At 31.3% G+C, this 25,444-nt stretch overlaps 1 protein-coding gene across 2 annotated transcripts in view; it reads right to left on the reverse strand.

The window, feature by feature from the left end:
- Nucleotides 1–7,696: 7,696 nt before the first annotated feature.
- LOC139501257 (uncharacterized) overlaps nucleotides 7,697–25,444 on the reverse strand; it is a 55,433-nt gene continuing 37,685 nt past the window's right edge. The window contains exons 2-8 of one of the 2 annotated variants that reach the window (XM_071290277.1): nucleotides 23,492–23,609; nucleotides 22,356–22,407; nucleotides 17,122–17,287; nucleotides 12,651–12,919; nucleotides 11,730–11,990; nucleotides 10,853–10,939; nucleotides 7,697–8,936 (exon numbers count right to left, since the gene is read on the reverse strand). In XM_071290277.1, coding sequence (XP_071146378.1) covers nucleotides 8,164–8,936; nucleotides 10,853–10,939; nucleotides 11,730–11,990; nucleotides 12,651–12,919; nucleotides 17,122–17,287; nucleotides 22,356–22,401 — 1,602 coding nt within the window. In that variant the 5' untranslated portion in view covers nucleotides 22,402–22,407; nucleotides 23,492–23,609 and the 3' untranslated portion in view covers nucleotides 7,697–8,163. The remainder of the gene's footprint in view (nucleotides 8,937–10,852; nucleotides 10,940–11,729; nucleotides 11,991–12,650; nucleotides 12,920–17,121; nucleotides 17,288–22,355; nucleotides 22,408–23,491; nucleotides 23,610–25,444) is intronic. The other variant, XM_071290279.1, reaches the window with a different exon arrangement.

Here is a 25,444-nt window from a genome sequence, read left to right on the forward strand (position 1 = left end):
TATTTTCACACTCAAAATTATTTTTTGAGCTTTATTCATTTATTGCTTCTATTAGTCCAATTATAGATAAAATCTGGAACCCCCCATATATCACATGTATATGGCACTCTGCCTGGTTCTTATAAAGAGCTGTACTTAAATAGTTACATAGTTTTACTGTCAGAGATTTCGAATGAGCTTGTAATAAATTATCTAACTTGTGCCGATTTGGCCAAGAACAGTAGAATAAAGGTAAAAATTCTATACGCACAGATCTATACGCTGGACATGATAAAACAAAATGATACTCGTCCTCTAAAACATTCATATTACAACACATACAAATTCTGTTTTCTCTTTGAGTATTTAGATAACGACCAACTTCAACATTTAATTTAAGTGTGCCGCTACGTAGTTTTGTTAATATAGATACATTACAATGAAAATCTAAGTATTTTTCAAAACCAAATTCTAGTTTATATCGTTTATAAATACAAAGTTTATTACATTCTTCTAAAGCTGTATTCCAGCTTTGTAAAAGTTGATCTTTAATACGTGTTTTTATACAATCAAATAATAATTTACTAGTATCTTGTGAAATCCATACATCATAAAATCCAAGGTTACATAACAATTTTTTTACGTTAGACGCCCAATTAATTTTACCATTATTTGCATCTTTGTACAAAAGTTTATAAACTTCATATACAATATGAGGTTTATTAGTTACAATATGAATCCAATATTTCAGGATTTTATATTTTCTCAAAATATGCAATGGCAGGTGCCCAAGTTCACCATATAAAAAATTTGTAGGGACTTTTTTACCAAGTTTCAAAATAAATCTACAAAATCTATTATATATAAGCTCTATATCACCAGCACGATGAAAACCCCATATTTCCGACCCATAACTTAAAACGGATCCAACCATACTATCGAATAGGAAAATTTGTTGTTCAGTAGTCACATATATTTGTTTCAATGAATTTATTAGTGAAGATAAAGCTCTTGATCCTTGTTGAGATAAACGCTTTAGTTTGTATAATATTTTTCATTTTTGTTTTATTTATATGAATCAATACTAGTTTATTATTCTGACTTGGTAAATGTTCTTAATGCTAAGTTTGATATGACATGTAATTAATGTCTTTCTTAATGGGTCTTAATCATGTTTATATAGCGGATTTATTTAATATTTCTAATATTAATCCAAATTTGACGCATTTGAGGATCTTTGAAGTTATGCTAAAATCTTATATTTTCAATGACTTGGTGGGATTTTGTTTCAATTCATCGCCCTTAATATTCACGAATTATATGTAATTGCAGGCACGTTAAAAGTAAGATCACAAAAATACTGAACTCCGATGTAAATTCCAAACAGAAAGTCCATAATCAAATGGCAAATTCAAAAGCTGAAACACATCAAACAAATGAATAACTACCGTCATATCCCTAACTTGGTAGTGTCATCAACGCGACAATTTCTAGTTGCTCTAAAATATTATCCTATTTTTAAGCCTGGTTGTATATTGTCCATTTTTTTATGCCGGAATATTTTTTTAACCTCTTATTAGTACTTTCTATTGGAACTAATGTCTAATGAGTCAGGCGTATAATTTTTGAAATCATGATTGTTTTATGATGTCTACCTACTACTATTATGTAAAGATAAATACAACTTTCATTGATGAGAGTATATATGTTTAAATTGTCATTTGTTTCGAGATATCTTATGCAACCTTTTTGTGTTTGTGATATCATATAATGTATATAATTCATCTCTTTTTGATCCTTTTTAATCGGTAGACGATACAGGCGGTATATCTTTATTGACATAATAATACCCGTACACCATGTTTACGTTTAGCCAAGTTTTGGTGATGGTTAATATCATTGGTTGAAGATAGGCGTTGGTATACTAACATTGGTCCAACGTTTGTTTAAAGGTTGAAGTGTAGGTCGAATTTAGGCGTTGACGTATTAACTTTGGCCCAACATTTTCCCCGATACTCGAGCTGATGAATTATCTTTCTGGTGATCTATATTTCAGAGTGGAAACTCTGTAGTCCCACTGTCTGAAGTATTTAATTGCCGAAGATATAAAAACTGTGTGAACATAAAAAAGTAAAAAAATAACAAAAATACCGAAATCCGAGGAAACTTCAAAACGGAATTTTTAAGGTCCGTTATCAAATGGCAAAATCAAAAGCTCAAACACATCAAACGAATAGATAGCAACTATCATATTCCTTACTTGATACATGGATCTTTTTATGAAGAGAACGATGGATTAAACCTAGTTTTGTAGCTAGCTAAACCTCTCACTCACAAATATATATCAGTAGAGCAACGTTACGTGCGATGACATCTTGGACTCAACGATATCATGACATTGCCATACGTCTCTCTTCATGATCTGTTGTTGAAGTTAATTATGGGAAACGCTATGTTAAAGGGGCACTAGCTGCCAAATTCCTGTTCACCGATTTGACTCAAATTCTCATATTTTATTTATAACAATGAATTTTTTTTTTTCCAAACTATCAAAAATATGAAATAAACAATTTACAGGAGATGGTCTCAATAAGATGTAGCTTCGTTTCGTTTGAAATTTAGCCAAGACGCCATCTAATTAACTATCGAGTTGACCTTCTATGACCATATAAGCGATGTTAACATAAACATAGATATAAATAGATTAAGCATCTCGTGCAATTGGAATTTTATAGTTTTATTAAACTTTGTATTATAGATTGAAAATTCATGTTTATCGTCGTGCTTACCTTTAAAAGAATAATTTGTGTGGATCGAATCAGTTAATCAAATTATTCACCTTTGTTTCACTTTCAATGTTGACATTCTTTTCCTTTACATACCAGTACACGGATAATACATGCGTTATTCTATCACTTTCTGCAGGGTTAAATTAGAGTTCACATGCATACGGATTTAATGAGGTCGAATTAGTCACTTGCAAGTGAATAATTCATTTTCAATGTTGATTAGCTTAATTTGACAAAATTGAAAAATTTTAGCTGATAAAAGAAAATTATTATTTCACTATTTCACTTCCATTAATGATTGAACAAAAAAAATCATACTTTTGAATTTTTATATATCTAAAAGCTAGTGACCCTTCAATGTAATAACTATACCAGCTAATTTTTGTTTTGTTAAAATATTTTTTGTTTATTCTATGCATCTCTGTGCTGTTGTTTAACATTTTGCTTTAATTTATTATATCGCTTGAATTTAATTTCCTTAAAGGGACAATGAGATGGAATTTATTTAGTTTCACTTTAAAAACAAGCATATTGAGTGTAGTGTTACAAAGTATTGAACGGAACGGATATGATCTCTGCGCCGGAGATTGGCAATATCATTGATAATGTGACAACGCTCCACCAGATACAAAATGTCCACCAGAGAGACAAACTGTCCTCATATGTTACTCTATTTTTGCTCTATAAAGACAATCGGATTTGTATTACGTTTGAATTATGTCATTGCACCACTTCTTAAGAACACGTTAATGCATTGTAATGTTGCTTTAGTGTTTTTCTTTTGTAAGATTTAAAAGGCAACAAAAAGTAAATTACAAGATGTCAATGAGTGATTTTTTCCAAAACAAAATGTCAATCAGTAGATCCTATACCCATTTGGTATAAAATGTCGTAAACAATGCCAAGATATAAATCTCGATATGATTGAGAACCATTCATGTTTACACCTTCATATTAATTGGTAAATATTAGAATCAAAATGTTAGTACCGATAAAGACAATATTCAATAAGATTTTGCTGCATTGAATAAGTTTACCCTCTAAGATTGTTCCAGGTATTCAAAGAATTTGAATTTGAATTTGATATCCCAATTGCGTTTTAAGGTTTATACAGGTATAGCCAAAGTTCCGAACCCAATCTTTGTAACAGCATTATCGTTGGTTAGAGAATGATGACTGCTTATATTGTTTGTATTCATGTCCAATGGCAAGAGGCTGTAATATTAAGTAATTTTCGGTTGTATCTGTCTGCTTTTTTTGTTGTTGTTGTTGATTATTTTAGCATAAGTTGTTTTTTCGTTTTTTGAATTGTTTCTCATTTTGTTATTCCAATTGTAATTGCTAGAAAACCACTTTGATCTGAAACGATCATTTTGATCTGAACTGACCTTAGTTGACTAAACAATGAAATTATAAGTCTTTATCAACTCATTCAGTCCATTTTCAGACTTTCTACTGCATTAAATTCATGACTATTGAGACTACTGTGGCTTCAATTATTTTTGTAGATTAAGGAAAATAACATGACCTGTTGATACAATTTGTAATGTTTTTTTGTCATTTACTGTTTACTTATTCAATGTTATATGTCGTCTCTCTATTTTTAATACATACCAGCTTTGACAATTGTTTGGCATGACTTTAAATTTCAACTCCTGTTATCGTGTTATGAACACCAAAAAAATATCTTTCATAAAAAATATCTCTGTTCTCCATTACTGTATACAATATTATTCTATTATTATTGTTTTCCCGTTTGAATGGTTTTACACTAGTAATTTTTAGGGCCCTTTATAGCTTGCTGTTCGCTGTGAGTCAAGTCTCCGTGTTGAAGACCGTACTTTGACCTATAATAGTTTACTTTTACAAATTGTGACTTGGATTGAGAGTTGTCTCATTGGCACTCATGCCAATCTTCTTATATCTATGTGCATATTTAATTCGGGGTTTTGACAAACTTTGCACACAAGTATAACGTAAATTTATTGTTCGTTGAACACTTAATTCCGTGTTTCACCTGTTCCCACGAAATCCTTGAAAATTGATATCCAATAGTTTTATCTTGCAACCAATTAAGATCTTATCAGACTATGTTCAGAGTTTTCAGTAGTTGTTATTTACCCGAATACATAAACATCCTAATGAATTGTCTAGAAAGCTACGGAAAGAGTACTGAAATAACCACAAGCAAATTATCTTATCAGAACCAAATTCAATGCTCTGCAACTTTGTAATTGTTTGGCTTTTTAAATATTTTGATCTGAGCGTCACTGATGAGTCTTATGTAAACGAAACGAGTGTCTGGCGTATTAAATTATAAGCCTGGTACCTTTGATAACTATTTACCTCAGTGGATAAGTCAGACAATTGACCAAAAGACTGAACATGACCGTTTGTGGTGGATGGTACTTTTGATGTCTTTCACCTCCTTTTTAAGACTCATTTTGTTTTACTAGTGAACTAATCACCACATGAATGTGTTATAAACATAGTGACCATGACCATGATGACATGTTGACAGGATATATATCCTCTGCTGTGTAAAATATGATGATGGTGAATGACTGAAAATTAAGACAACAATGCACAAAAGACTAACTGACGTAGATACTATATAAGCAACTAAAGGTCACCGGACCGTATTCAACAATAAACGAAATCACAACTAAATTAAAGAACGAACTGTAAATTACTTTACTCATCAGATAACATTCGTATGTATGCATTTGACCCTCAAATTATTTCATGATAATATTCTGTAGGGTAAAAGATTGCAAATTTTGAACCAGGAACATGACAAATCAAGTAAAAATTCAAAGCTGAAGAAGAGAAGAAGTGGAATTTATGACCTAAACGTAATTCTTTTATTCATCTATCTAACTGTATATAACATACGACATGGTGGGATCATCATGAACATGACTGGTGTCATTAAATAAAGGGCATTTCAAATTCCACAAGCTGCGCATTGGTTTGAGTTTATTTCTGCTCCAAGTTATTGTTTTTATATTATATATATATCTAATGTTTTCCCTCACATTGTTTACTTTTTGTTTTGACATTTGTCATTTGTAATGTGTTTTTTTTTATTCGTTTTTATACGACCGCAAAATTTGAAAAAATTTTCGTCGTATATTGCTATCACGTTGGCGTCGTCGTCTGCGTCGTCGTCGTCCGAATACTTTTAGTTTTCGCACTCTAACTTTAGTAAAAGTGAATAGAAATCTATGAAATTTTAACACAAGGTTTATGACCACAAAAGGAAGGTTGGGATTGATTTTGGGAGTTTTGGTTCAAACAGTTTAGGAATTAGGGGCCAAAAAAGGGCCCAAATAAGCATTATTCTTGGTTTTCGCACAATAACTTTAGTTTAAGTATATAGAAACCAATGAAATTTAAACACAATGTTTATGACCACAAAAGGAAGGTTGGTATTGATTTTGGGAGTTTAGGTCCCAACAGTTTAGGAATTAGGGGCCAAAAAGGGACCCAAATAAGCATTTTTTTTGGTTTTCGCACAATAACTTTAGTATAAGTAAATAGAAATCTATGAAATTTAAACACAAGGTTTATGACCATAAAAGGAAGGTTGGTATTGATTTTGGGAGTTTTGGTCCCAACAGTTTAGGAATAAAGGGCCCAAAGGGTCCAGATTTAAACTTTGTTTGATTTTATCAAAAATTGAATAATTGGGGTTCTTTGATATGCCGAATCTAACTGTGTATGTAGATTCTTAATTTTTGGTCCCGTTTTCAAATTGGTCTACATTAAGGTCCAAAGGGTCCAAAATTAAACTTAGTTTGATTTTAACAAAAATTGAATCCTTGGGGTTCTTTGATATGCTGAATCTAAAAATGTACTTAAATTTTTTATTATTGGCCCAGTTTTCAAGTTGGTCCAAATCGGGGTCCAAATTAAACTTTGTTTGATTTCATCAAAAATTGAATAATTGGGGTTCTTTGATATGCCAAATCTAACTGTGTATGTAGATTCTTAATTTTTGGTCCCGTTTTAAAATTGGTTTACATTAACGTCCAAAGGGTCCAAAATTAAACTAAGTTTGATTTTAACAAAAATTGAATTATTGGGCCTCTGTGATATGCTGAATCTAAACATGTACTTAGATTTTTGATTATGGGCCCAGTTTTCAAGTTGGTCCAAATCAGGATCCAAAATTATTATATAAAGTATTGTGCAATAGCAAGAAATTTTCAATTGCACAGTATTCAGCAATAGCAAGAAATCTTCAATTGCACAGTATTGTGCAATAGCAAGAAATCTTCAATTGCACAGTATTGTGCAATAGCAAATATTTTCAATTGCACAGTATTCCACAATAGCAAGAAATATCTAATTGCACAATATTGTGCATTAGCAAGAAATTCCAATTGGATTTCAATTGGAGTTATCTTTCTTTGTCCAGAATAGTAGTTGAATCAACTTAAATCATTGTTTTATACAATATACAATGTATATTCACTTTTACTACCAACTGATAGATTAAAACAATCTTTACCATTCAGTGATAACAAGCACTTTTTTTACATTTTAATATTTTATGATGTATTTAAATGAGTAGTTATTGTTGCAAACTTCATTAGAAATTTGAATTGAGATCAGTTTTGAAATAAGGGAAAGGGGGATGTGAAAAAAAAATTGGAGGGTCAATTTCAGATTTCATAAATAAAAAAATTTTTTTTTGAGAGGATTAATATTCAACAGCATAATGAATTGCTCAAAGGCAAACATTTTTTTTAAGTTCATTAGACCACATTCATTCTGTGTCAGAAACCTATGCTGTGTCAACTATTTAATCACAATCCAAATTTAGAGCTGAATCCAGCTTGAATGTTGTGTCCATACTTGCCCCAACCGTTCAGGGTTCAACCTCTGCGGTCGTATAAAGCTGCGCCCTGCGGAGCATCTGGTTACCAAGATAGATTCACAGCATTTATAACGAATGTAAATTGTTAACCATTTATAAATTATAGAAACGCCATATAACATAAAATGTATCAAACGCAGGTCATCATAAAACATGATTGATGTTTTTACAGCAGTTTTTTAGTTTAACGTATGAAAGATATACCTTAAATGCACACAGCCCTTCAAATTTAACAATGGAACGTGTATGTATGAACGGAACGAAATATCAATATCTTGAAGTTGTACTTCCGTGTTATTTCTACTGTACAGTAAACTAAAACATATCAAGTCTGGTTACTGCGAACTGAGATTTACGTACCTTTGAACTGAAATTATTCATGCATTATGGCAATGATTTCTTTCCATGATTATGATGATAGTAAAAAATGTATAAATAAACTTTAGAGACCAAGCAATCATTGTTATATTGATACACATATGTTTTATTTGACCCATGAAATGCAGTACTTTAAAGCACGTGTATCCATGCCAAACCGTCTAATTTTATATCTTTTGCTGATTTCCTTTTAACTTTCTCGCCTATATCCTTTCCTTTAAAGGCTGCACTGTGATGAGATAATCTTCGCTTTCCAGATTTAACTTCACTGGCAATAATTCTAGATGCTATCATGGATGATTGATACTTAACATCTAGGATGTCTTTATACACAACTTCAACTTTAGAATTAACAGGCGTCTTTGGTCTTACACATATTACAGATGATGATCGACTTGATTGCATATTTATAGGATATGCCGAAGATGGTCTATTTTCCTTGTTCCTTTCATCTTTTGTATATATATTTGTAAATTGCATACGTCCATTCGATGTTTTATTGTTAATGAATGCTGTACTGATCCGTCTGTCTGAATTTTCCTTGTATGATTTGTTAGGTTTTTTTTCAGAAGAGCTTGGTATTCTAAATTTTTCTGTTTGCTCCATTTTTCTTTCGCAGAAATAATTGACATGTCGACTTATTGAAGTCAAGTCTATCAAAAGAATACACACGGGAACTAACACCAATATAGCCAAACCAAACACTCCCAAACCCTTTGCTGAAGGACGTTCATCACTGACAGATATTAATTTTCTTTTACTTTTTGATGTTTTGGTCTTGTCTATTGTCAATTCTTTTTTCATTATTTCAATTTTCTGGTCAATCGTTAGAGGTGGACCTGTAGTGTCCTCTGACCGTTGGCATGGACATTCGCAATTACCTTCCGTTGTTGTCAGAAACATGCCTAAAGTTTTACAAAGAATCAAATTAAATGTGATATAATATACGATCAACATGTAAAATATCTATCATTACTTTTGCACCAAAATGGATAGGTTCAGATTTTCGATGTTGTAGTGTTGACATGGTCCTGAGAATAATGATATATCAAATGCATTATAAAAATTATATAAAGAGATGGCGTTAACGCTAAACAACAGACGAAAGGTGGGATATTTTAAAAAATATATACCGAACACTTTAATCAAAATAAATATTTAGCAGCATAAGTTAAACTATATTGCGGTATTCTTCAAAGGCGACAGAATGGGAAGATACTAGGGCTTGCTGCAAGCAATACTGGCACAAGTGGTTTTTATTTCTACGAGTAGAAACCAGGAAAATGCCCTTATTGGGAGTTTTAACTTCTCGAAACTATCACAACAGTGTCAAAACTACTGTATAACATGTTTTTATGTATATAACTATGATTATCAAATAACAGTACTTCTTCTACTGTAAAATTAGGTTACCTTCTAAATAGAGTTGCATGTCAAATTGAACAGTTTGTACTAACTGGTTAATCGTATAGGGAAAACGGTAGTATTTAATTTTCCCAGCATTAGGTTGGCCTTTTGTGTACCCCAGACAGGTGAAGGAAGTCAAATTAGGAGCGCTGTGATTGGATGTAAGGGTACAATATATTTTTTATTTATCAATGAATAACTGCAGTGTGTATATTTACAATATAAATTTTAAAACCTTTTAAAATATTTTCTAGAGAATTATTCGAAAAGACTTGCAAAATTTCATAAATTTGGTACAAAATGACGGTGGGCATGGATAACATAAACAAGCTCCGTTGGAAGTTGGTCATGATACTATTTGGCTTTAATTTTTAAAACAGAGTAATAAAGTACTAACACAACATATAACTGTTTTATCCAGGTTTTTATCTTAAAAAGTGGTAAATTTAGAAAATGTTAACATTGTCGCCAATGGCAGAATAAATAGTACCGTTTTCCCTATAATCAGTTGGCCTATTAACTAGTTAATCTATAGTTCATTTAATGTTGAAAGACCTTATTTACAATACTCTACAAATGTACGTTTTTATGGTACGATAAAACTTATATTTATCCTTGAACATGATGAGGTTAGGCTTTGAGCATTCCTGTTCATTTTTACTTTAAAATAATCCAATATTACTATATCTACATGTAATATGGCGTTTATAATAGCAATGTCTAAAACCTTTGCTTGTTTAATTTCTCTCATGGCTCAGAAATTTCTGTGGGATTTTAAATTTAAGATGAATATGCGTGTAATACCACCAATTGTAAATTTATATTCCATTCACATAATTTGCATTCACTATTTTTGAGTCGACATTTCGTTTAAAGTATGACACAGTTTTGGTCGATTGATGTGGCATATCAAGATGTAGTTTTACGCGATATTAAACCAAAAATGAATTAATAAAGTGCATCGGAAAATTTATTCAGCTTACAACTGTTTAAAATACATGTTTGCTATTTATGTGTACTTAAAATCTTGCACCGAACTGATAGCCAAGTTGTCTTTGTGCTAATTAAATGTGTAAAATCAGAATGTTTCAAGGTTAACCTTGTTAACAATAATAGCAATCTAAACACTGGTCAATTAATCTGTCATGTCAAATACCACGACGATCATTAAAAAAATGCAATTAGATTTGTTGATGAATTCAATATATATATATCAAATCTATTAAAATTGAAAACGGTCCAGTTTACTGGTTTTCTATGTTTGTATTCGCCATTCGATCCATCCGACAGTTAACAGGTTAACCGTTGACAAAACTACTTCTTACAACTTTTGTATTGATATTTTTATCGCATACGTATTTTGTTTCATTCCAATTAACTATTTGATTGTAATGCATAGGATGTGTTGTCTTACCAGAAAGAGTTGTAGACAGGTTTGGTGACTTACAGGTACTGTTGGGCGTGGTACTTAAATCATTAAATAGTCCCAAATCGAGCGTATCTGAAAAAAAAATCATGTTATTTTTATTTAAAATATGTATTTTAGCCCGATGTTTTCTTAAGTCTCCGTATTTCATTCATTCGGACATCCGTATATTTCATTACGTTCATGGTATTTTCCCAAAATTAATTGTATGTTCTATTGTAAACCAATTTAAAAAAATCCTATCAAGCAGATTAGGGAATATTAAATATTATAAATGAAACCCTCAAACATTTTCTATTAATTGTAGCTGAAATTTTTTTCTAGCATTTTATTTTCATGATTTCTCATGGTTTTAGTGCAGTTTGATGTTATCATTGCTATAAATTTTTCTTTCGGATTTTGGTTGTTTCTTAGTGGTTTTTTTCCCCGTTAAGTTCGTGGCTTTGTCTGAATTATACTAAATTCTACTAAAAAAAGGAATTTAAATGGTATTTGGAGGAAAAGATTAAAAAAAATGACAGTTTAAGATGTTGATTACATATTAAAGTTCGAAATTTACAGCTATTTTATTTATAACATGAATTATGCAGATAAAAGTTATATAACTTATCACAGCGTAATCACTTATTGTATATCTTAAAATAACGTTCTTTTCCGTACGGACATCCCTCGTATAACCGGCTTGCAATTTTAGAGTTATCGTTCAAGTTTTGATCCATGAACAATAATGCCTGATTTATTTTGTTAACATGCAGACATTTACAAACCGTATTCAAATTAAGATTTAATGTTTGGAATCAGAGTAGTGTGCTCTAGAATATAGCAAAATGTTAGTTCACTGATCACTATTGAGTATTTAACATACCGGATATATTTTGACACCGTTTAAGAGGCGCATCTACTGCAGGTTTATAACATATTGAAAAAGACTGTGTAACGAATACAACAGCTGGATCCATATACACGTGGCAAATTGATTGATTCCCAAAGTTTATGGCACGAGCTCTACATGCCGCAAAATCAGTTACTTCTCCAATGGCAAATAAAATTGTACATGCTGTAGTGCATTGAGAGACAGGCATAATAATGAGGAATTCCTCACAGGTCTGATAGATACATTCATTCTCTGAAAAAAAGATAAATAGGTTTACACGACAACATATATTGTATTATTGTTTTTTTTTAAAGAAGGGTTGACTTTAAAATGATTAGGTCGGTACATATGTTTTTTCAAACCATAGTCAAAATCAATTGTGACAAAGTTTTCCACGATAATCAGAAAATATAAACGAAATAATCCTTGTGTCTATGAACATAGTCTATAATAAATGAGCTATTTCATGAAGCCATTTGTTTGGAATTGTTTGACAACACATAGTTAGGTTATACAGTACGATAGTCAGTTAACTATTGTATGTTATTTTGAAAAGACTAAAAGTATGTAGCGTCAACTGGCTATTTGCAATAATTTATGAAACTATGCATGCACACTTCGCAACCATTTAATGTCAAATAAACTATCAATTCACATGTTTGGTATTTCAGCTTCAAGGAAATACATGCGTTGTTGACATTTTTTCCCCAACTCATTTTATTCATTTGATCAAATATCATTATGCATATCGATGAAGAATTTAAAGTCGCTTCACGGCAAAGAAAGTGAAGCATATTTCTATCTTTGATTAATGCGATGCTCAATTCCATATTTATAAGAATTAGCGACTCGCGGATACTTGGGCTCATTTTGAATTTTCTTCCTTTAACCTAAAACAAATTATGTACTTACCCCAAACACAAATAAATCTATTTTGTTCCTGGCATGCTATTGATAGCCATAGTATGTATGTGACTGTTGTTAATGGATGAAAGTCGACATCAAATCCCAAACACTGGTAATATTCAGGAATATATGAAGGTCTGTAGATTGTCCATTCTACCCAATCAGCAACACGACAATCATCCCAATACAGTTCGGAGAGATTTGCAGGGTTAGTTGAATGCAGCCCGAACCAGAATCTTGGATTGTCTCTGTGTGGTACTGTGGTTGTTAAGTCACTAAGAAATTAAATGGAAGTAAAGTGAGAGCTTTAAAAACATGGAGTAATTTTACTAACGTATAATACATTTGTACACGGCGATGAACCTTTTTTTTTCAAGCGTCCTTTGAAGACAAAACGCGGGTCTGATGAAAAAAATATTAGTCAGTATAAGTCAGGTATCTTTGATAATTATTTTTACTTATAGCTCCCTTAAAATGAAAAACCTTTCGAAGAATTGTTAATGTGATAGAAATCGCAAACCAGGCAAAGTCGTATTTTTCGGGAGATGTTTGCCCAATACGATTGTTCTGTAGGAAATTAAAAACATTAGAATGTAAAGTTTACAATGAAATAAAAATGAAGTCGTAATCTTCACTTAATTTAACTTTCTATATGTAAGTTAAAAAAAATAAGTAGCAGAGATAAATGTAGCAAGAAAATGCCTGAACCAAGTCAGGAATAATTATGACAGTTGTTTTCAAATCGTTAAATGTGTTTGAGCTTTTCATTCCATTTAGAATTTTCTTCGGAGTTCAGTATTTTTGTCATTTTGTTGGAACTCATAATTCAAAGTTAAGTCGGATTTTTGTGGTGACCATTATCACCTTTTTTTAATGACACTGTTAATATTGCGCCACGTGCAGCTAAATGTACGCATCTGGCTTCTTCTAATACTACGAAATCCCTTGTAATGAACCCTCATCGAAACTTAAGGTTGTTAAACACCTTCGTAGTTATACTTAAACGAATACAGAAATAAGTTGGCAACACTATTTACAAGATTTGGATACAAACTTTTGTCAAAAATGCCCGCCAAATGTACATATATGTTGTTGGTAAATAAAATAAATTATTATACCTCAGTTATCATTTTCTATATAAAATAAGTACACAATATTTTCACTATTTTGCAAAAAAACAAGCTTTGAACTATTGGACCGGTAAAAAATTTCAAACTAATAGGACCTGGGTGAAACTGTTTAACCGCAAGCGTCATTATATTCGCGGAATTTTAAATGCAGCTACGCGATTGGAGGATTTTGAAAATAACACGAAAGTAACGACGTCGTGTCTACCCATTGTATACGTATCTAGTATAGGGTTGACATCAGTGCAAGACGTAACCTTAGCATTTGAACATATCTATGAAGTAAATGTTATGGTTTGATTTCTTCTTTTTAATATTACGATAGTTGATTTATCACCGCCATTTATTGTCTGTTATCTTTTTCGTTATCATAAAACACTTACTGACTGGATATTCGAGGAATAGTAAGTTTATTGTCCCTCGGATACAACTATTGCCCTCGGCTAACCCTCAGGACAATAGTTGCTCCTAGGGATAATAAACTTACTATCCTACTCATACCCAGTCAATAAGTAAACACCATCACGATGATGTGAGTAACTAAGAAACTATTTTGAATCAAAACAGTTTTTAACAAAGTGTTATTTACCCATTAAAACAGAGATCTTGTATCTATGTAAGTCATTATATCCATATATGCATATATAAAGAAGTTGTAATAAGTGTTTTAAATTGTCTTGAGTCTAGTTTAGAATGGCGAATACCTGTAGAGTGGTATATTCATACTACTATGACTTAGATTGTGCAGATATTCGTCCTTTTTTGTTAGACTGTCCCTCTGGTATCTTTCGTCTCACTTTTACAGGAAATTTGAAGTTTCGATGTCATTAATGATTGAATAGTAATTTAAAACAGTATACGACAACATTTTCTCGTTTTGAGATTTCACTAGAGTGAAAAACACTCATTTAATGCAATAAGAAGCACGGCTGTTTTCCTGTTGCAACCATAAATTGATAGATCATTGCAAAGATTCAGTTCCCAAACTGCCTTCCTACAATTTCTCCAAGATCGTTCATTTGATATTATATACACCATTAATTACAAATCGAGTTTAGTTTTACCATGAGGAGAATATTTTCAGGTGTTAGTTTTGTCCTTTTTTTATGACTTTAAAAGGACAGTCTATATGAGTCATTGGATAAAAGTCCCTTTTATTAATACATCTGATGTTTAAGTGTCAAATCTCATATGTTGTATGTAAAAAAAGATGTGGTATTATTGCCAATGAGTCAAATCTCCACAACAGACAATCATGACACAGAAATTAACAACTATAGGTCACCGTACGGCCTTCAACAATGTATATGATTGACGATTGTTGACCTTCAGCTTTTTGTGTCAAATTGGTAAGGCCGCATAGACGCACGCGGATTCGATCAATTGGTTAGAACCTATATAAAACAGACATTAAGTGTTTGGCGTTCGTTTGTGAGTACAATGGGATGAAGAACATTATTGAAAATTATTTACTGCCAGTAAATAATTTTCAATAATGTTCTTCATTGTCTGCTTTCCAATAATTAAATACTCTGTACGAAAAGAGGGGGGAAACAACAACACATACTGATTACCTAATTATTAATTTGGATTCAAAGTTTTGTTGTCATGTCAGTAGTTAAAATAAGACAAAACAGAATCAGGAAATTTACAGCAATTCAATATCTACTTTGCATATTTGAAATGGTTTTCAATATTGTAGATATTTTGAATTATTTTGTTATCAGATGGGAAAATATGTTTCATTTAACAAATATTTGTCAATTTTATTTTATTTTTCTCTTATTGTAAATGCTTAATGCACAACTGAATTACTACATTAAATTTAATGAGTGTTTAATCACCGTACATTAATTGAAAAAATATTAGTTTGCACTGAATTTTATTTAACAAACTCAAATTAATAGATTTTCTATTTAAGTGCACCAAACAATAACTGCTTCGTGTTTATTTTTTGTAGCAGAGAAATTATAGCAAATAGATATGGAAATCTTTAATATAAGACAAACGTGCTTATCGTAGCATTAAGATCATGCATAATTTAATACTCAGATATGGAAAATCAATATATAGAATTGAAACCTAACAGGAAAATACAGATTATTTTATCATGTTATGGGCCGAAATCGTATTCTTTGATTTAATTAAAGATGTACAATGGTATTAAAATGGTTCGAATTTCAAATTTCTAACAAAACTGACTCCGAACAAAAGATACAATAAGCCGATATGATATCAAATAATAGTTTTGATATCATCATCAGGTTGAACATTTTAGTCCATGTCAATAAGATGCATTTAGTTTGCATTGCTGTTCCAGCTGTTGGTTTTTTATGAATTTCTTCTCTTATGTATTGTTTACATTTATAGTCTTTTTCTTATCCTGATATAACAATGAGAATAATTGGAACTTAGAAGAAATGTATATAAATAAAGGCAACAGTAGTATACCGCTGTTCAAAACTCATAAATCCATGGACAAAAAACAAAATCGGGGTAACAAACTAAAACCGAGGGAAACGCATTAAATATAAGAGGAGAACAACGACATAACACCATATATATTCATACAATGAACGCATCTTGTTCAGTCCCATAAATCATTTAGTTTCTTTTACCAAACGTATGATACGGATCCCCATAGGCAAGGCACATCGAAACATGAAATGAAACGTTTCATACCGATTCCCACCGGTACGAAACGTAAAAACAAGAAGAGAAAACATTTGGGAGCATCAAAAACAATCATACATGCATAAGCTTATCAGTGAACAACAAGGCACCATTTCCTAAGGAAACTAAAGCCTTAGTTAGAGTATATTCATATAAAACAATGCAGCATTCCGTTTCATTATAACAGCAGTATTCGCTGTATAGATTGTATCACAGGTGACGGACATTGCACAAGCTTCAATCAGAATCGACAACATGTTCTAGTTAGACCGATCCAATTCAGCACAACAAGTGTTTATAAAACAGTCGTAAGCGTGGACAGCGGTATCATAATCAACATTGCACAAAGCTTTGACATTTCTTTATGAGTTAGCTGCATTTTCGTAACATACAGCCGAAAGTTTGAAAGGTCAAAAAGAAATCAGAAAAAGATTGTAATAGCAAGATCGTAATAATCATATGGATCAGTTGAAAATCATAGGTAAACTATTGAAAGACATCGGTATATTCATCACATCAAAAATGTTTCAACTTAATAAAAATCGTTTCACTTCCAATACAAATGGCTTACACCCGACTGAATTTTATGCAACAAATTTCTGGGCTTTAATATGATATTTTTAGAATATCAGCCATGTTGTGACCATTTATTTACATAAAAAATTGTATATACTTACAACATTGATATCCAGAACTGCCATACATTGTCATTTGGCATTGACAACATAGTGTTGTTATTAGCGTAGCAGATAGCTTTAGCGTCGTTCCAGGTTTTCTTTTCATTGTAAACAGTGTAAACAACGGGATGCTGAGAACCCCATTCTCCATTACAGCACGGCCATTCTGTACAAATATTTTATTTATTAGTTGTCTGTAAATATCATTTAAAGAATTTAAAAATGGCTTGAGATGGATTTTCTTTTTATCTTTGCTTGGAGAAAGAAAACAAAATTCGGTGACATTAATTTTTCGTTGTATTTTCTTAAAACATGTTATAAAACGTATCTTCTCATATTTTATTTCAAAAATTTATTACATAGATTTCTTTTTATACCCATACATGCTTTTTGGAAAGTTTGCTATAGCTTGCTATTGCTACTTTCCTTAGGCGTCGGCCTCAACTTCCGGTGAGACAGACTATCCCAATGTTCTGCTCCAAGATAATGTAGTACTAGTGCTAGTGTTCGACTTCTGATTCTTGGATACTTTGAGTTGCTACTCTTTTGAAAAGATTACAGCTTGAATAAAATAAGGAATGAATGTTCAACGACAATTCAGATGAATTTAGCTTCATATTGAAAATAAGTATCACAAACACTACTTTGCGGATCGGCCATTGGCTGAAGAGAAAATCAAAGAAATCTACGCGAGACGGCGTTTCATTCATGAATATTTCATGAATGAACATTTTCCCGCACTATTTTTTACTATGTACGATATTTACAACTGTTTATTATTGAATAAGTAAAAGCCCGAGTGCATCGAAAGAGTCCGGTATGCGAGAACAAGTTAATATTTGACAAAATTGTCGGATAATTGACAAGTGATAATGGTTTGATTTATTTTAACAATACACAGGTGATAGAATATAAAATAATCGATAATTATATGGCTTATGTCTCACGCCAAGGACGATTAAAGGTAAATACCGGCTTATAGAAATAAATAGAAAAGTGCATTGTTTTTGTCAAACTGACATGGATCTGAAAGTTTTGATGCCAAAAATCATTTGAAAACTTTTAATTCGTTAAGTACTAACTGTTTCACATTCCAATGTGGATATAAGTACCTTCACTCGTTCAGCATGTTCAACTGGATCATATGGACAACAGAAAAAACATTGTCTTAATGACAATTAGTATCATAGCATCCGTATAATTTAAAAACAACTGAGTCATCAACTACTTCTAAGAATATTATAGTTCAGTGTATCAAGACCGAGATCAAGCTTAAGACAAGTGCTGTAGAAATTATTATAATGATTTAATAACATTTGTCCATGTACTAGCAAAATGACTTTCTTAGTGCTTAACAATGCAGTGGCGGATCCAGAACTTTTTATCCTCACTTTATTCCTGGGGCAGTATGATTTTTTAAGATTGACCTATAATTAATAATGTGTCCCCACAGAGGCAATGATTAAATAAATGGCTTAAAACAAAAATCTCAAATGTCATTGCCTCAATGGCAATTACGCAGCAGCAACTAAAATGTGTTTCAGGGTTATAAGCATGTGTACCTCAGTTCAACATTGTATGAATCTAGTATATATAAACTTTTTTATTCCTGAGGTCATACTACTATTGTTATGCCCCCACCATATTGAGTTTTATCCTTGTTTTTTTCTGTAAGTATGTACGTCTCTTACTTGTACGTACGTCCATACACCCCAAAATTGATTTCTGTTCTCTTACTTTAGTTTGCCTGAACCAAATTTTATGAAACTTATACGCAACCACAAAACACAAGTCAAGTTTGAATTTTGTTGGCGTCACTTTTACCATTCTAGATGTAAAGGGGTGAAATTTTCAGTATGCCCTATCAAGTATATATACCTTTATATATAAAACATACATAAAAACGGTCTTTAGATTTAGAAGTATAGATATATAAGAATGTGTCCCCAGTACACGCATGCCCCATCTGCACTATCATTTTCTATGTTCAGTGGACCGTGAAAATGGAGTAAAAACTCTAATTTGGCATTAAAATTAGAAAGATTATATCATAGGGAACAACTATAATACTAAAATGACGAGGTCCAATTTATCAGCCGTCATGGGGTAAAAACGACAAATCAAAGAATTTAATTTTATATATATCTAATATAGGACAATGGTGTTGATTAAAAAAAATTACAGCACTCTTCCACATAATTAATATTCACCTGTTACCTATTACTTATCGGTACGTTTCTCATCTGACAGGCGCACCACCAAACAGTGTATTTCGGATTTTGCCATGTACACGGGTCATAGTCACAGGGTTGACACTACTAAATTCAATCATTGTCAAATTGGTCCCTATTGTAGTATTTTAAGCAGTAAGACTTTCTAAGATGACAATACGAGTACTAAAAATCTGGACTTAAAATAAGAATCAAATAAGGCGTATAGGTACAGTTTTCAATTTGTTAGCGGGCATGACATTAAACAGCGAATCAAAGAATTCAACTTTATTTATAACTAAATTAATAAATATAGGACCATGCTGTTGATTAAAAAATACTCCATTACCAGGACCTTTTTGTTTTCAATTAATATTACCAATAATTGATAAGTTCCAGGTCGACTGGTTCAAACAGACAGATTTTGAAAGCAGAGAACACTGTGCATCTTATAATCGGCATGACTTTATCAGATGGCAATCCCAATACTAAAATAAGGCGTAGGCATAGTTATATACTTTAATTCAGTCACAGACCCGCGATATCACGGGTGTGTTCTAGTGTGTACTAAGTTTCAAATTAATTGGACTTCAACTTCATCAAAAGGTATCTTGACCAAAAACTTTAACCTGAATGGGACAGACGAACGGACGGAAGGACGGACGGACGAAGGGACGCACAGACCAGAAAACATAATGCCCATAAATGGGGCATAAAAAGTGATTTTTGGAAATTGCTGGCGAGACAATGGTTTAGTTTGAAAAATCAAAACAGGTATTTGAATACATATTTAAAATAATACACGTCAATAACCTATTTGAAATAATACACATATACAGTTGCAAACTTTCCAGAGGTGCTATCCAGCACTTTGATTTTCATGAACTATCTAAGCAAATTAGGGCAATTTTGAACGGTCCGTAGCTTAAAACATTGCACGGTGACTCATACTTTTTTTTATTATATTTAGAAAAAGCATAGACATATTGGCAAAGTATAAGAAAACCCTATCTGAGGAAAAATATACCGATGATAAAATATCAATCACAAAATATTCTAGACTAAAGGCCACGAACATAAAACAAAAGTGAAAAAAGTCAACTGTCTAAATTCAGCCTTTCGTGTATGAGTTGCAGCCTTACATTGTAGTTCGAAAACAATTCCATGTTATATAATCAACTTGAACGTACGAATATATTATATCTTATCATATACAATATAACATATGAATTTTACTGTATAATAATAGCATTAAATTAACGTAAATTCCACATTTTTCGAATTGGTGCTTAGCGAGCTGATGTGAAAAGTTTATCATATGCTTCGATTGTTATAACTTGCCTTTCTGTAACGTTATCGCATGGCATTCCGGTGATACTCGGCAAATTCCGGAAAATACACCTCAATGCTACATTTTGAGGGAAAACACATTAATTTACAAAGTAGTGTACAAAACACTTATTTGGACATTGGAAAGTATATTGTGTAAAATAATTTGAAAATTAAAAATAAAAATAACCAAACAGATTATTAAATAAATGCATCTTTTAAAAGTTTCAAACATAATTTAGAAAGTTACTTTAAAAAAAGTTGACTTTTCTAAACAGTCTTCTTTATGTATATTGTTGAATTATTATATTTTTGTCGATTCGCCCATATTAAAATATTTTTCTTCTCACTTTTCACTCTTTGAACGTCTATTTGAGAACAGCGTAAAAGGATCAAAATGTGAATCTAGCTGGGGTTTTTTTCCATTGTTGAAGCATATGATAAACAGACCATAAGATGTCATTTTTCATATCGCATGTATTATCAGCCCTCTGTCAATATCAGCCCTCGAGCCATGCGGCTCTTGTGCTAATATTAAACCTAGGGCTGATAATACATGCGATATGAAAAATGTCATGTAATGATCTGTTAATATCAATCAATCCAAAATTATAAAACTAAGGCTTTGTTGAAAAAATACCTATTGATATTTAAAATCGAATGATATGAAGACCCTTTTTTGATTTAAAATTTATATGAATTTATATGAAAATGCTTTGACGTTATTACAATGATTGCCTTATATATAAAATCTATCCTGGAACGGGTTAAATTTAAATGATGGTCCGTACCTTTTATTGATTTCTAATTTATTTTATTCGAAATTCAGTCTAATTATGCATTATTGTTTTTTGACTGCAAACATCATTGCATCCAGTTTTGACGATATATCTTTCTACTTTTATACAATCAGTTGGTATTCCAATAGAGATATGGATTCTTATTTCGCACTCATCTGACTGATTTGTTGTTTCATCACAGGGAGCAGAATTCATTTGAAAGAAAATTGCAAATAATATTTTCAAAGACAAAAAGACAAAATCCCTCTATCAAGTTTTCCAATTTAACTTTCTAACATATTGATGGTCCTGTCGCCCAATATCCAAGAATTCATTTAGTGGTTAAATCTAATGTTATTCAATTAATCTGACATCATGACATAAATGGGATCAGCAGTAACCTACATCTCAGCTGATACGTTAGGTGAATGCATATAAACACTATATAGATGATAACATGATAACAGTCGTAAAATCTGCTCCGGTGTGGTTATTAAGAACAACTTAAACCGACACTGCACTGTTTATGTGTGGCAAATTACAACAGATATATTTTCGCACTATTAAACCTTAAAATTAGTTGTGTTTAATCTCTAAATTTACGAATTTTGTCCTACTCCCTATCTTGACGTTTTGAACGCCCCTTTGGTGTATATTTAACTGAGTTGCATATGACGGGTGATGTATACAGCTTTATTACAAGATACGCTCATCCTGTAGCAGACCGGACTCATTACTATTATATTCAAATTGAATAGGAGAAAACTGACGATCGGAACTCTACTGTAATTCTTTTTCAAATATTTCAATTGAAAATTTAAATCTTCAGTAATGAGTCTCACATACAAAATTTTATTCTGGTATTTATGATGAATATTTCTTCAGGGTAGTATTAAATAAGAAAATATTAACATACCTGGGACTATAAAGATAGCAAAAACTGCACACATTTTTGTTTCCATTATTATCTGAAACAATTAAAAAAAACATTAAAGATTAATGTTATTTTGCCTTTTGTGCATGATCAGGGACAGTCGCTTTCATATGGTAATAAAGAATCATTAGTTAACATGAATGAGACTTCCGTCACATCTCATCATGTAGAAACTGGAGGCAAAAATTGGTCATTACATATAATATCTCAAGCGACACAAAGCCACTCATAATTTATTATATATACTTTTGAATCAGTTTAGAGTATTAAAACAGACAAGAGAAAAGAGGTAAATGCATAGTTTTTGTGTGGCTCAAATGCACTTAAAAGTGTTCGCATGCTTTTTATAGTTATCAATTCACTTAATATCCATAAACTGTATACGGTTCTGACATTGATGCTGATGTTTTGTTAATGCAATATTGAAATATTGTGAATATGTTTTTTTAAGGAACGACTTCACTAGAATTAAATTTATAAATCTTTGAAGTTAGCCCCATGGGTTCGAATAACTCATTATGCGGTATTTGGTTACGTTGAAGACCGAACAATTCCTATGTTTGTTTGCTTCCTTAATCATTGATGTTTAATGAATTGTTTTCTAATACACAATCATGCCATATCTTATTTTTTATCAATATAACTGCAAGTAAACTGAATAAAAAGCGCGTTACACATTAAAAGATAGACTGGAATATGAATAGCTGGCAATTAATTAACCAGACAAAATATCAATCAAAACAGATTTTTTGGGGCAAATAGTTCTTCATATATATTTAGTCTCTGGCCTTTGTTAGTTTTGAATGATTTTTCATTTTTTTTCTTTAATATATTTCGGAGTTGAGTATGACTTCCATTATAACTGAACTAGTACACATTTTTGGTAAGGAGTCAGCTGTAGAACGCCTCCGGGTGCGGGATTTTCCCGCTATTTTCTGCTTTTTGGTCGGTTTGTTGTCTCTTTGACACATTCCCCATTCCCATTCTTGATTTCATATACAATATTTGCAATCATCTTGTAATGCTTTCAGTTATGAAAAACAGAATATCAATCATGATATAATCGTCACAGAGTATTCAGAAAGAATTTATAATACATGTAATCTTAAATTACCTACACTTCAAAGTGAAATGATTGGAGAAACAAATGTCAATACAATATGATCAGATTGAACTATTACTTCCTGGTTTTCTTCTCATACGATAAAGGGATTAGTTGTAGTCTCTGTAAGATTTCTGAAAATATTGGATGGTTTAAAAAGATTGTTTTTTTATATAACATATCAGGAAATACGAAAATCGTTAGACTTTTCTTTTGTTTAGTATATTAAGGAAACCGTAAGATCTCTATAGAATTTAACGAAGTTTTGCATGCATCTTAATTGATTACTATTTACAACTTCTATTTGATCATGTTTTACAAGTAATGACATTCTTTTTTAATCCATCCACATCTTGTTATGTTCTATATCGATTACATAATGCATCAACCACATAAGCTTAAATTAAACAAATGTAATCATATAAGCTATGTACTAACACAAAAAGTACACCATTCATTATACTTTTGTTGATATATTTAGTTTTATTCATTCTTGTAATCTTAATTGAACTTATGCAATATGTATGTGTAAGAAGTGACTTCTCAGTCAAGAAATGAAATCTTGAAAAAATATTTGCTCGTCGACTTAAAACAATTGAATACTTTATATTTTATATTCAGAAGTAGAATAAAGATAAGAAGATATTCTTCAATAAGTAGAAAGTGAATTTAATAATGAAATAAATAGGGAACATTACTTTTCTATTCTTGGAATAATTACTTGAACTGTGTTGGCAAAACATTTTGGAATTTTTGGTCCTTAATGCCCTTCAATTTCGTACTTTATTTGACCATTTTAACTTCTTTTTTTTTTAGCGTCACTGCTGAGACTTTTGTAGAAGAAAAACGTGTCTGATGCAAGTACAAAATTTCAATCCTCATATATTATATATGATGAGTTTAATTATATGGATGAATAATCATCATCACACCCGTATCAACCCGAGACACTAATAAAATCCTATGAGTGTGTGTTCTTTGGATGCTTACATTTTACTTCTAAAAAAGTGTTTTCCTCGAAAGCCAATAAATAAATTGAAAAGATGTTATTTCCGTTAAAGGTGTTATAATAGAACAAACTTTATTTATTAAGAGGAATGTTGTTAAAGTTGTTAACTCGAAAAATATCTTTTTGCTCCTTTAAACGTTTTCGTTCAATAAAAATCATATTGAAGTTGAATGAGAACTTATAAGTACATGAAATGGATATTTTATAGATAAACAAGTTGCATCGGAAGATTTGAAATTAAATTACCTTTAAGTGAGTTTTGATGTTTTTTTTTCCTTCATGTAAGCTAAAACTGTCACTTAAGAATACTTGATAATTCCTTTTATCATTTCATATATATGTTCATTTGAACATTATCCAATATCCGTCACAGTTCCTTGAATGAAACAGTTTTTGAAATAGAGATAGTATTTTAATTTCGTGTTCAAAATTGTTCCTGCGTTTAACAAGTCATAGAATAAATAATGATATTTTATCAGTACTTCTATGCTGTATATATAGTTTTTAAGTCAAGCAAATATGCAAAATTGTATGTAATTCAATAATGTTTGTCCCGGAAGTGAAAGAGTAAAGGCAGTGCAATAAAACGATGCCCTCGGGAAATTTAAATTGTTTTTGAATGTTTTGGTTGGCTAATCTTCACATATCCCTTAAACAAAAAAACTATGTTATAATAATTTTCAATTTATGAACTCATGAAATATATATTTTGCATTTAACGTACAAAATTACATTATAGTTCAACATTTTTTTTTATTTTGTATTTCGTGTTATTTCTAAATTAGTCAATGGATTATTGATGAAAAATCAGGTTTCTGTTGCAACAAGTGGAACAGGGTTGCTTACCTCTCTAGTGCCCTTGAGTTTTCCCCCAAGGGTTCGGTTCATGGTTTTTTGGTTCGTCGTTTGCATTCTTTAGTAATCTGTGAACTTGTGATTTTCGATCGAGTTATTGTCTGT

The sequence above is a fragment of the Mytilus edulis genome, chromosome 13, assembly GCF_963676685.1.
Source record: "Mytilus edulis chromosome 13, xbMytEdul2.2, whole genome shotgun sequence".
NCBI lineage: Eukaryota > Metazoa > Mollusca > Bivalvia > Mytilida > Mytilidae > Mytilus > Mytilus edulis.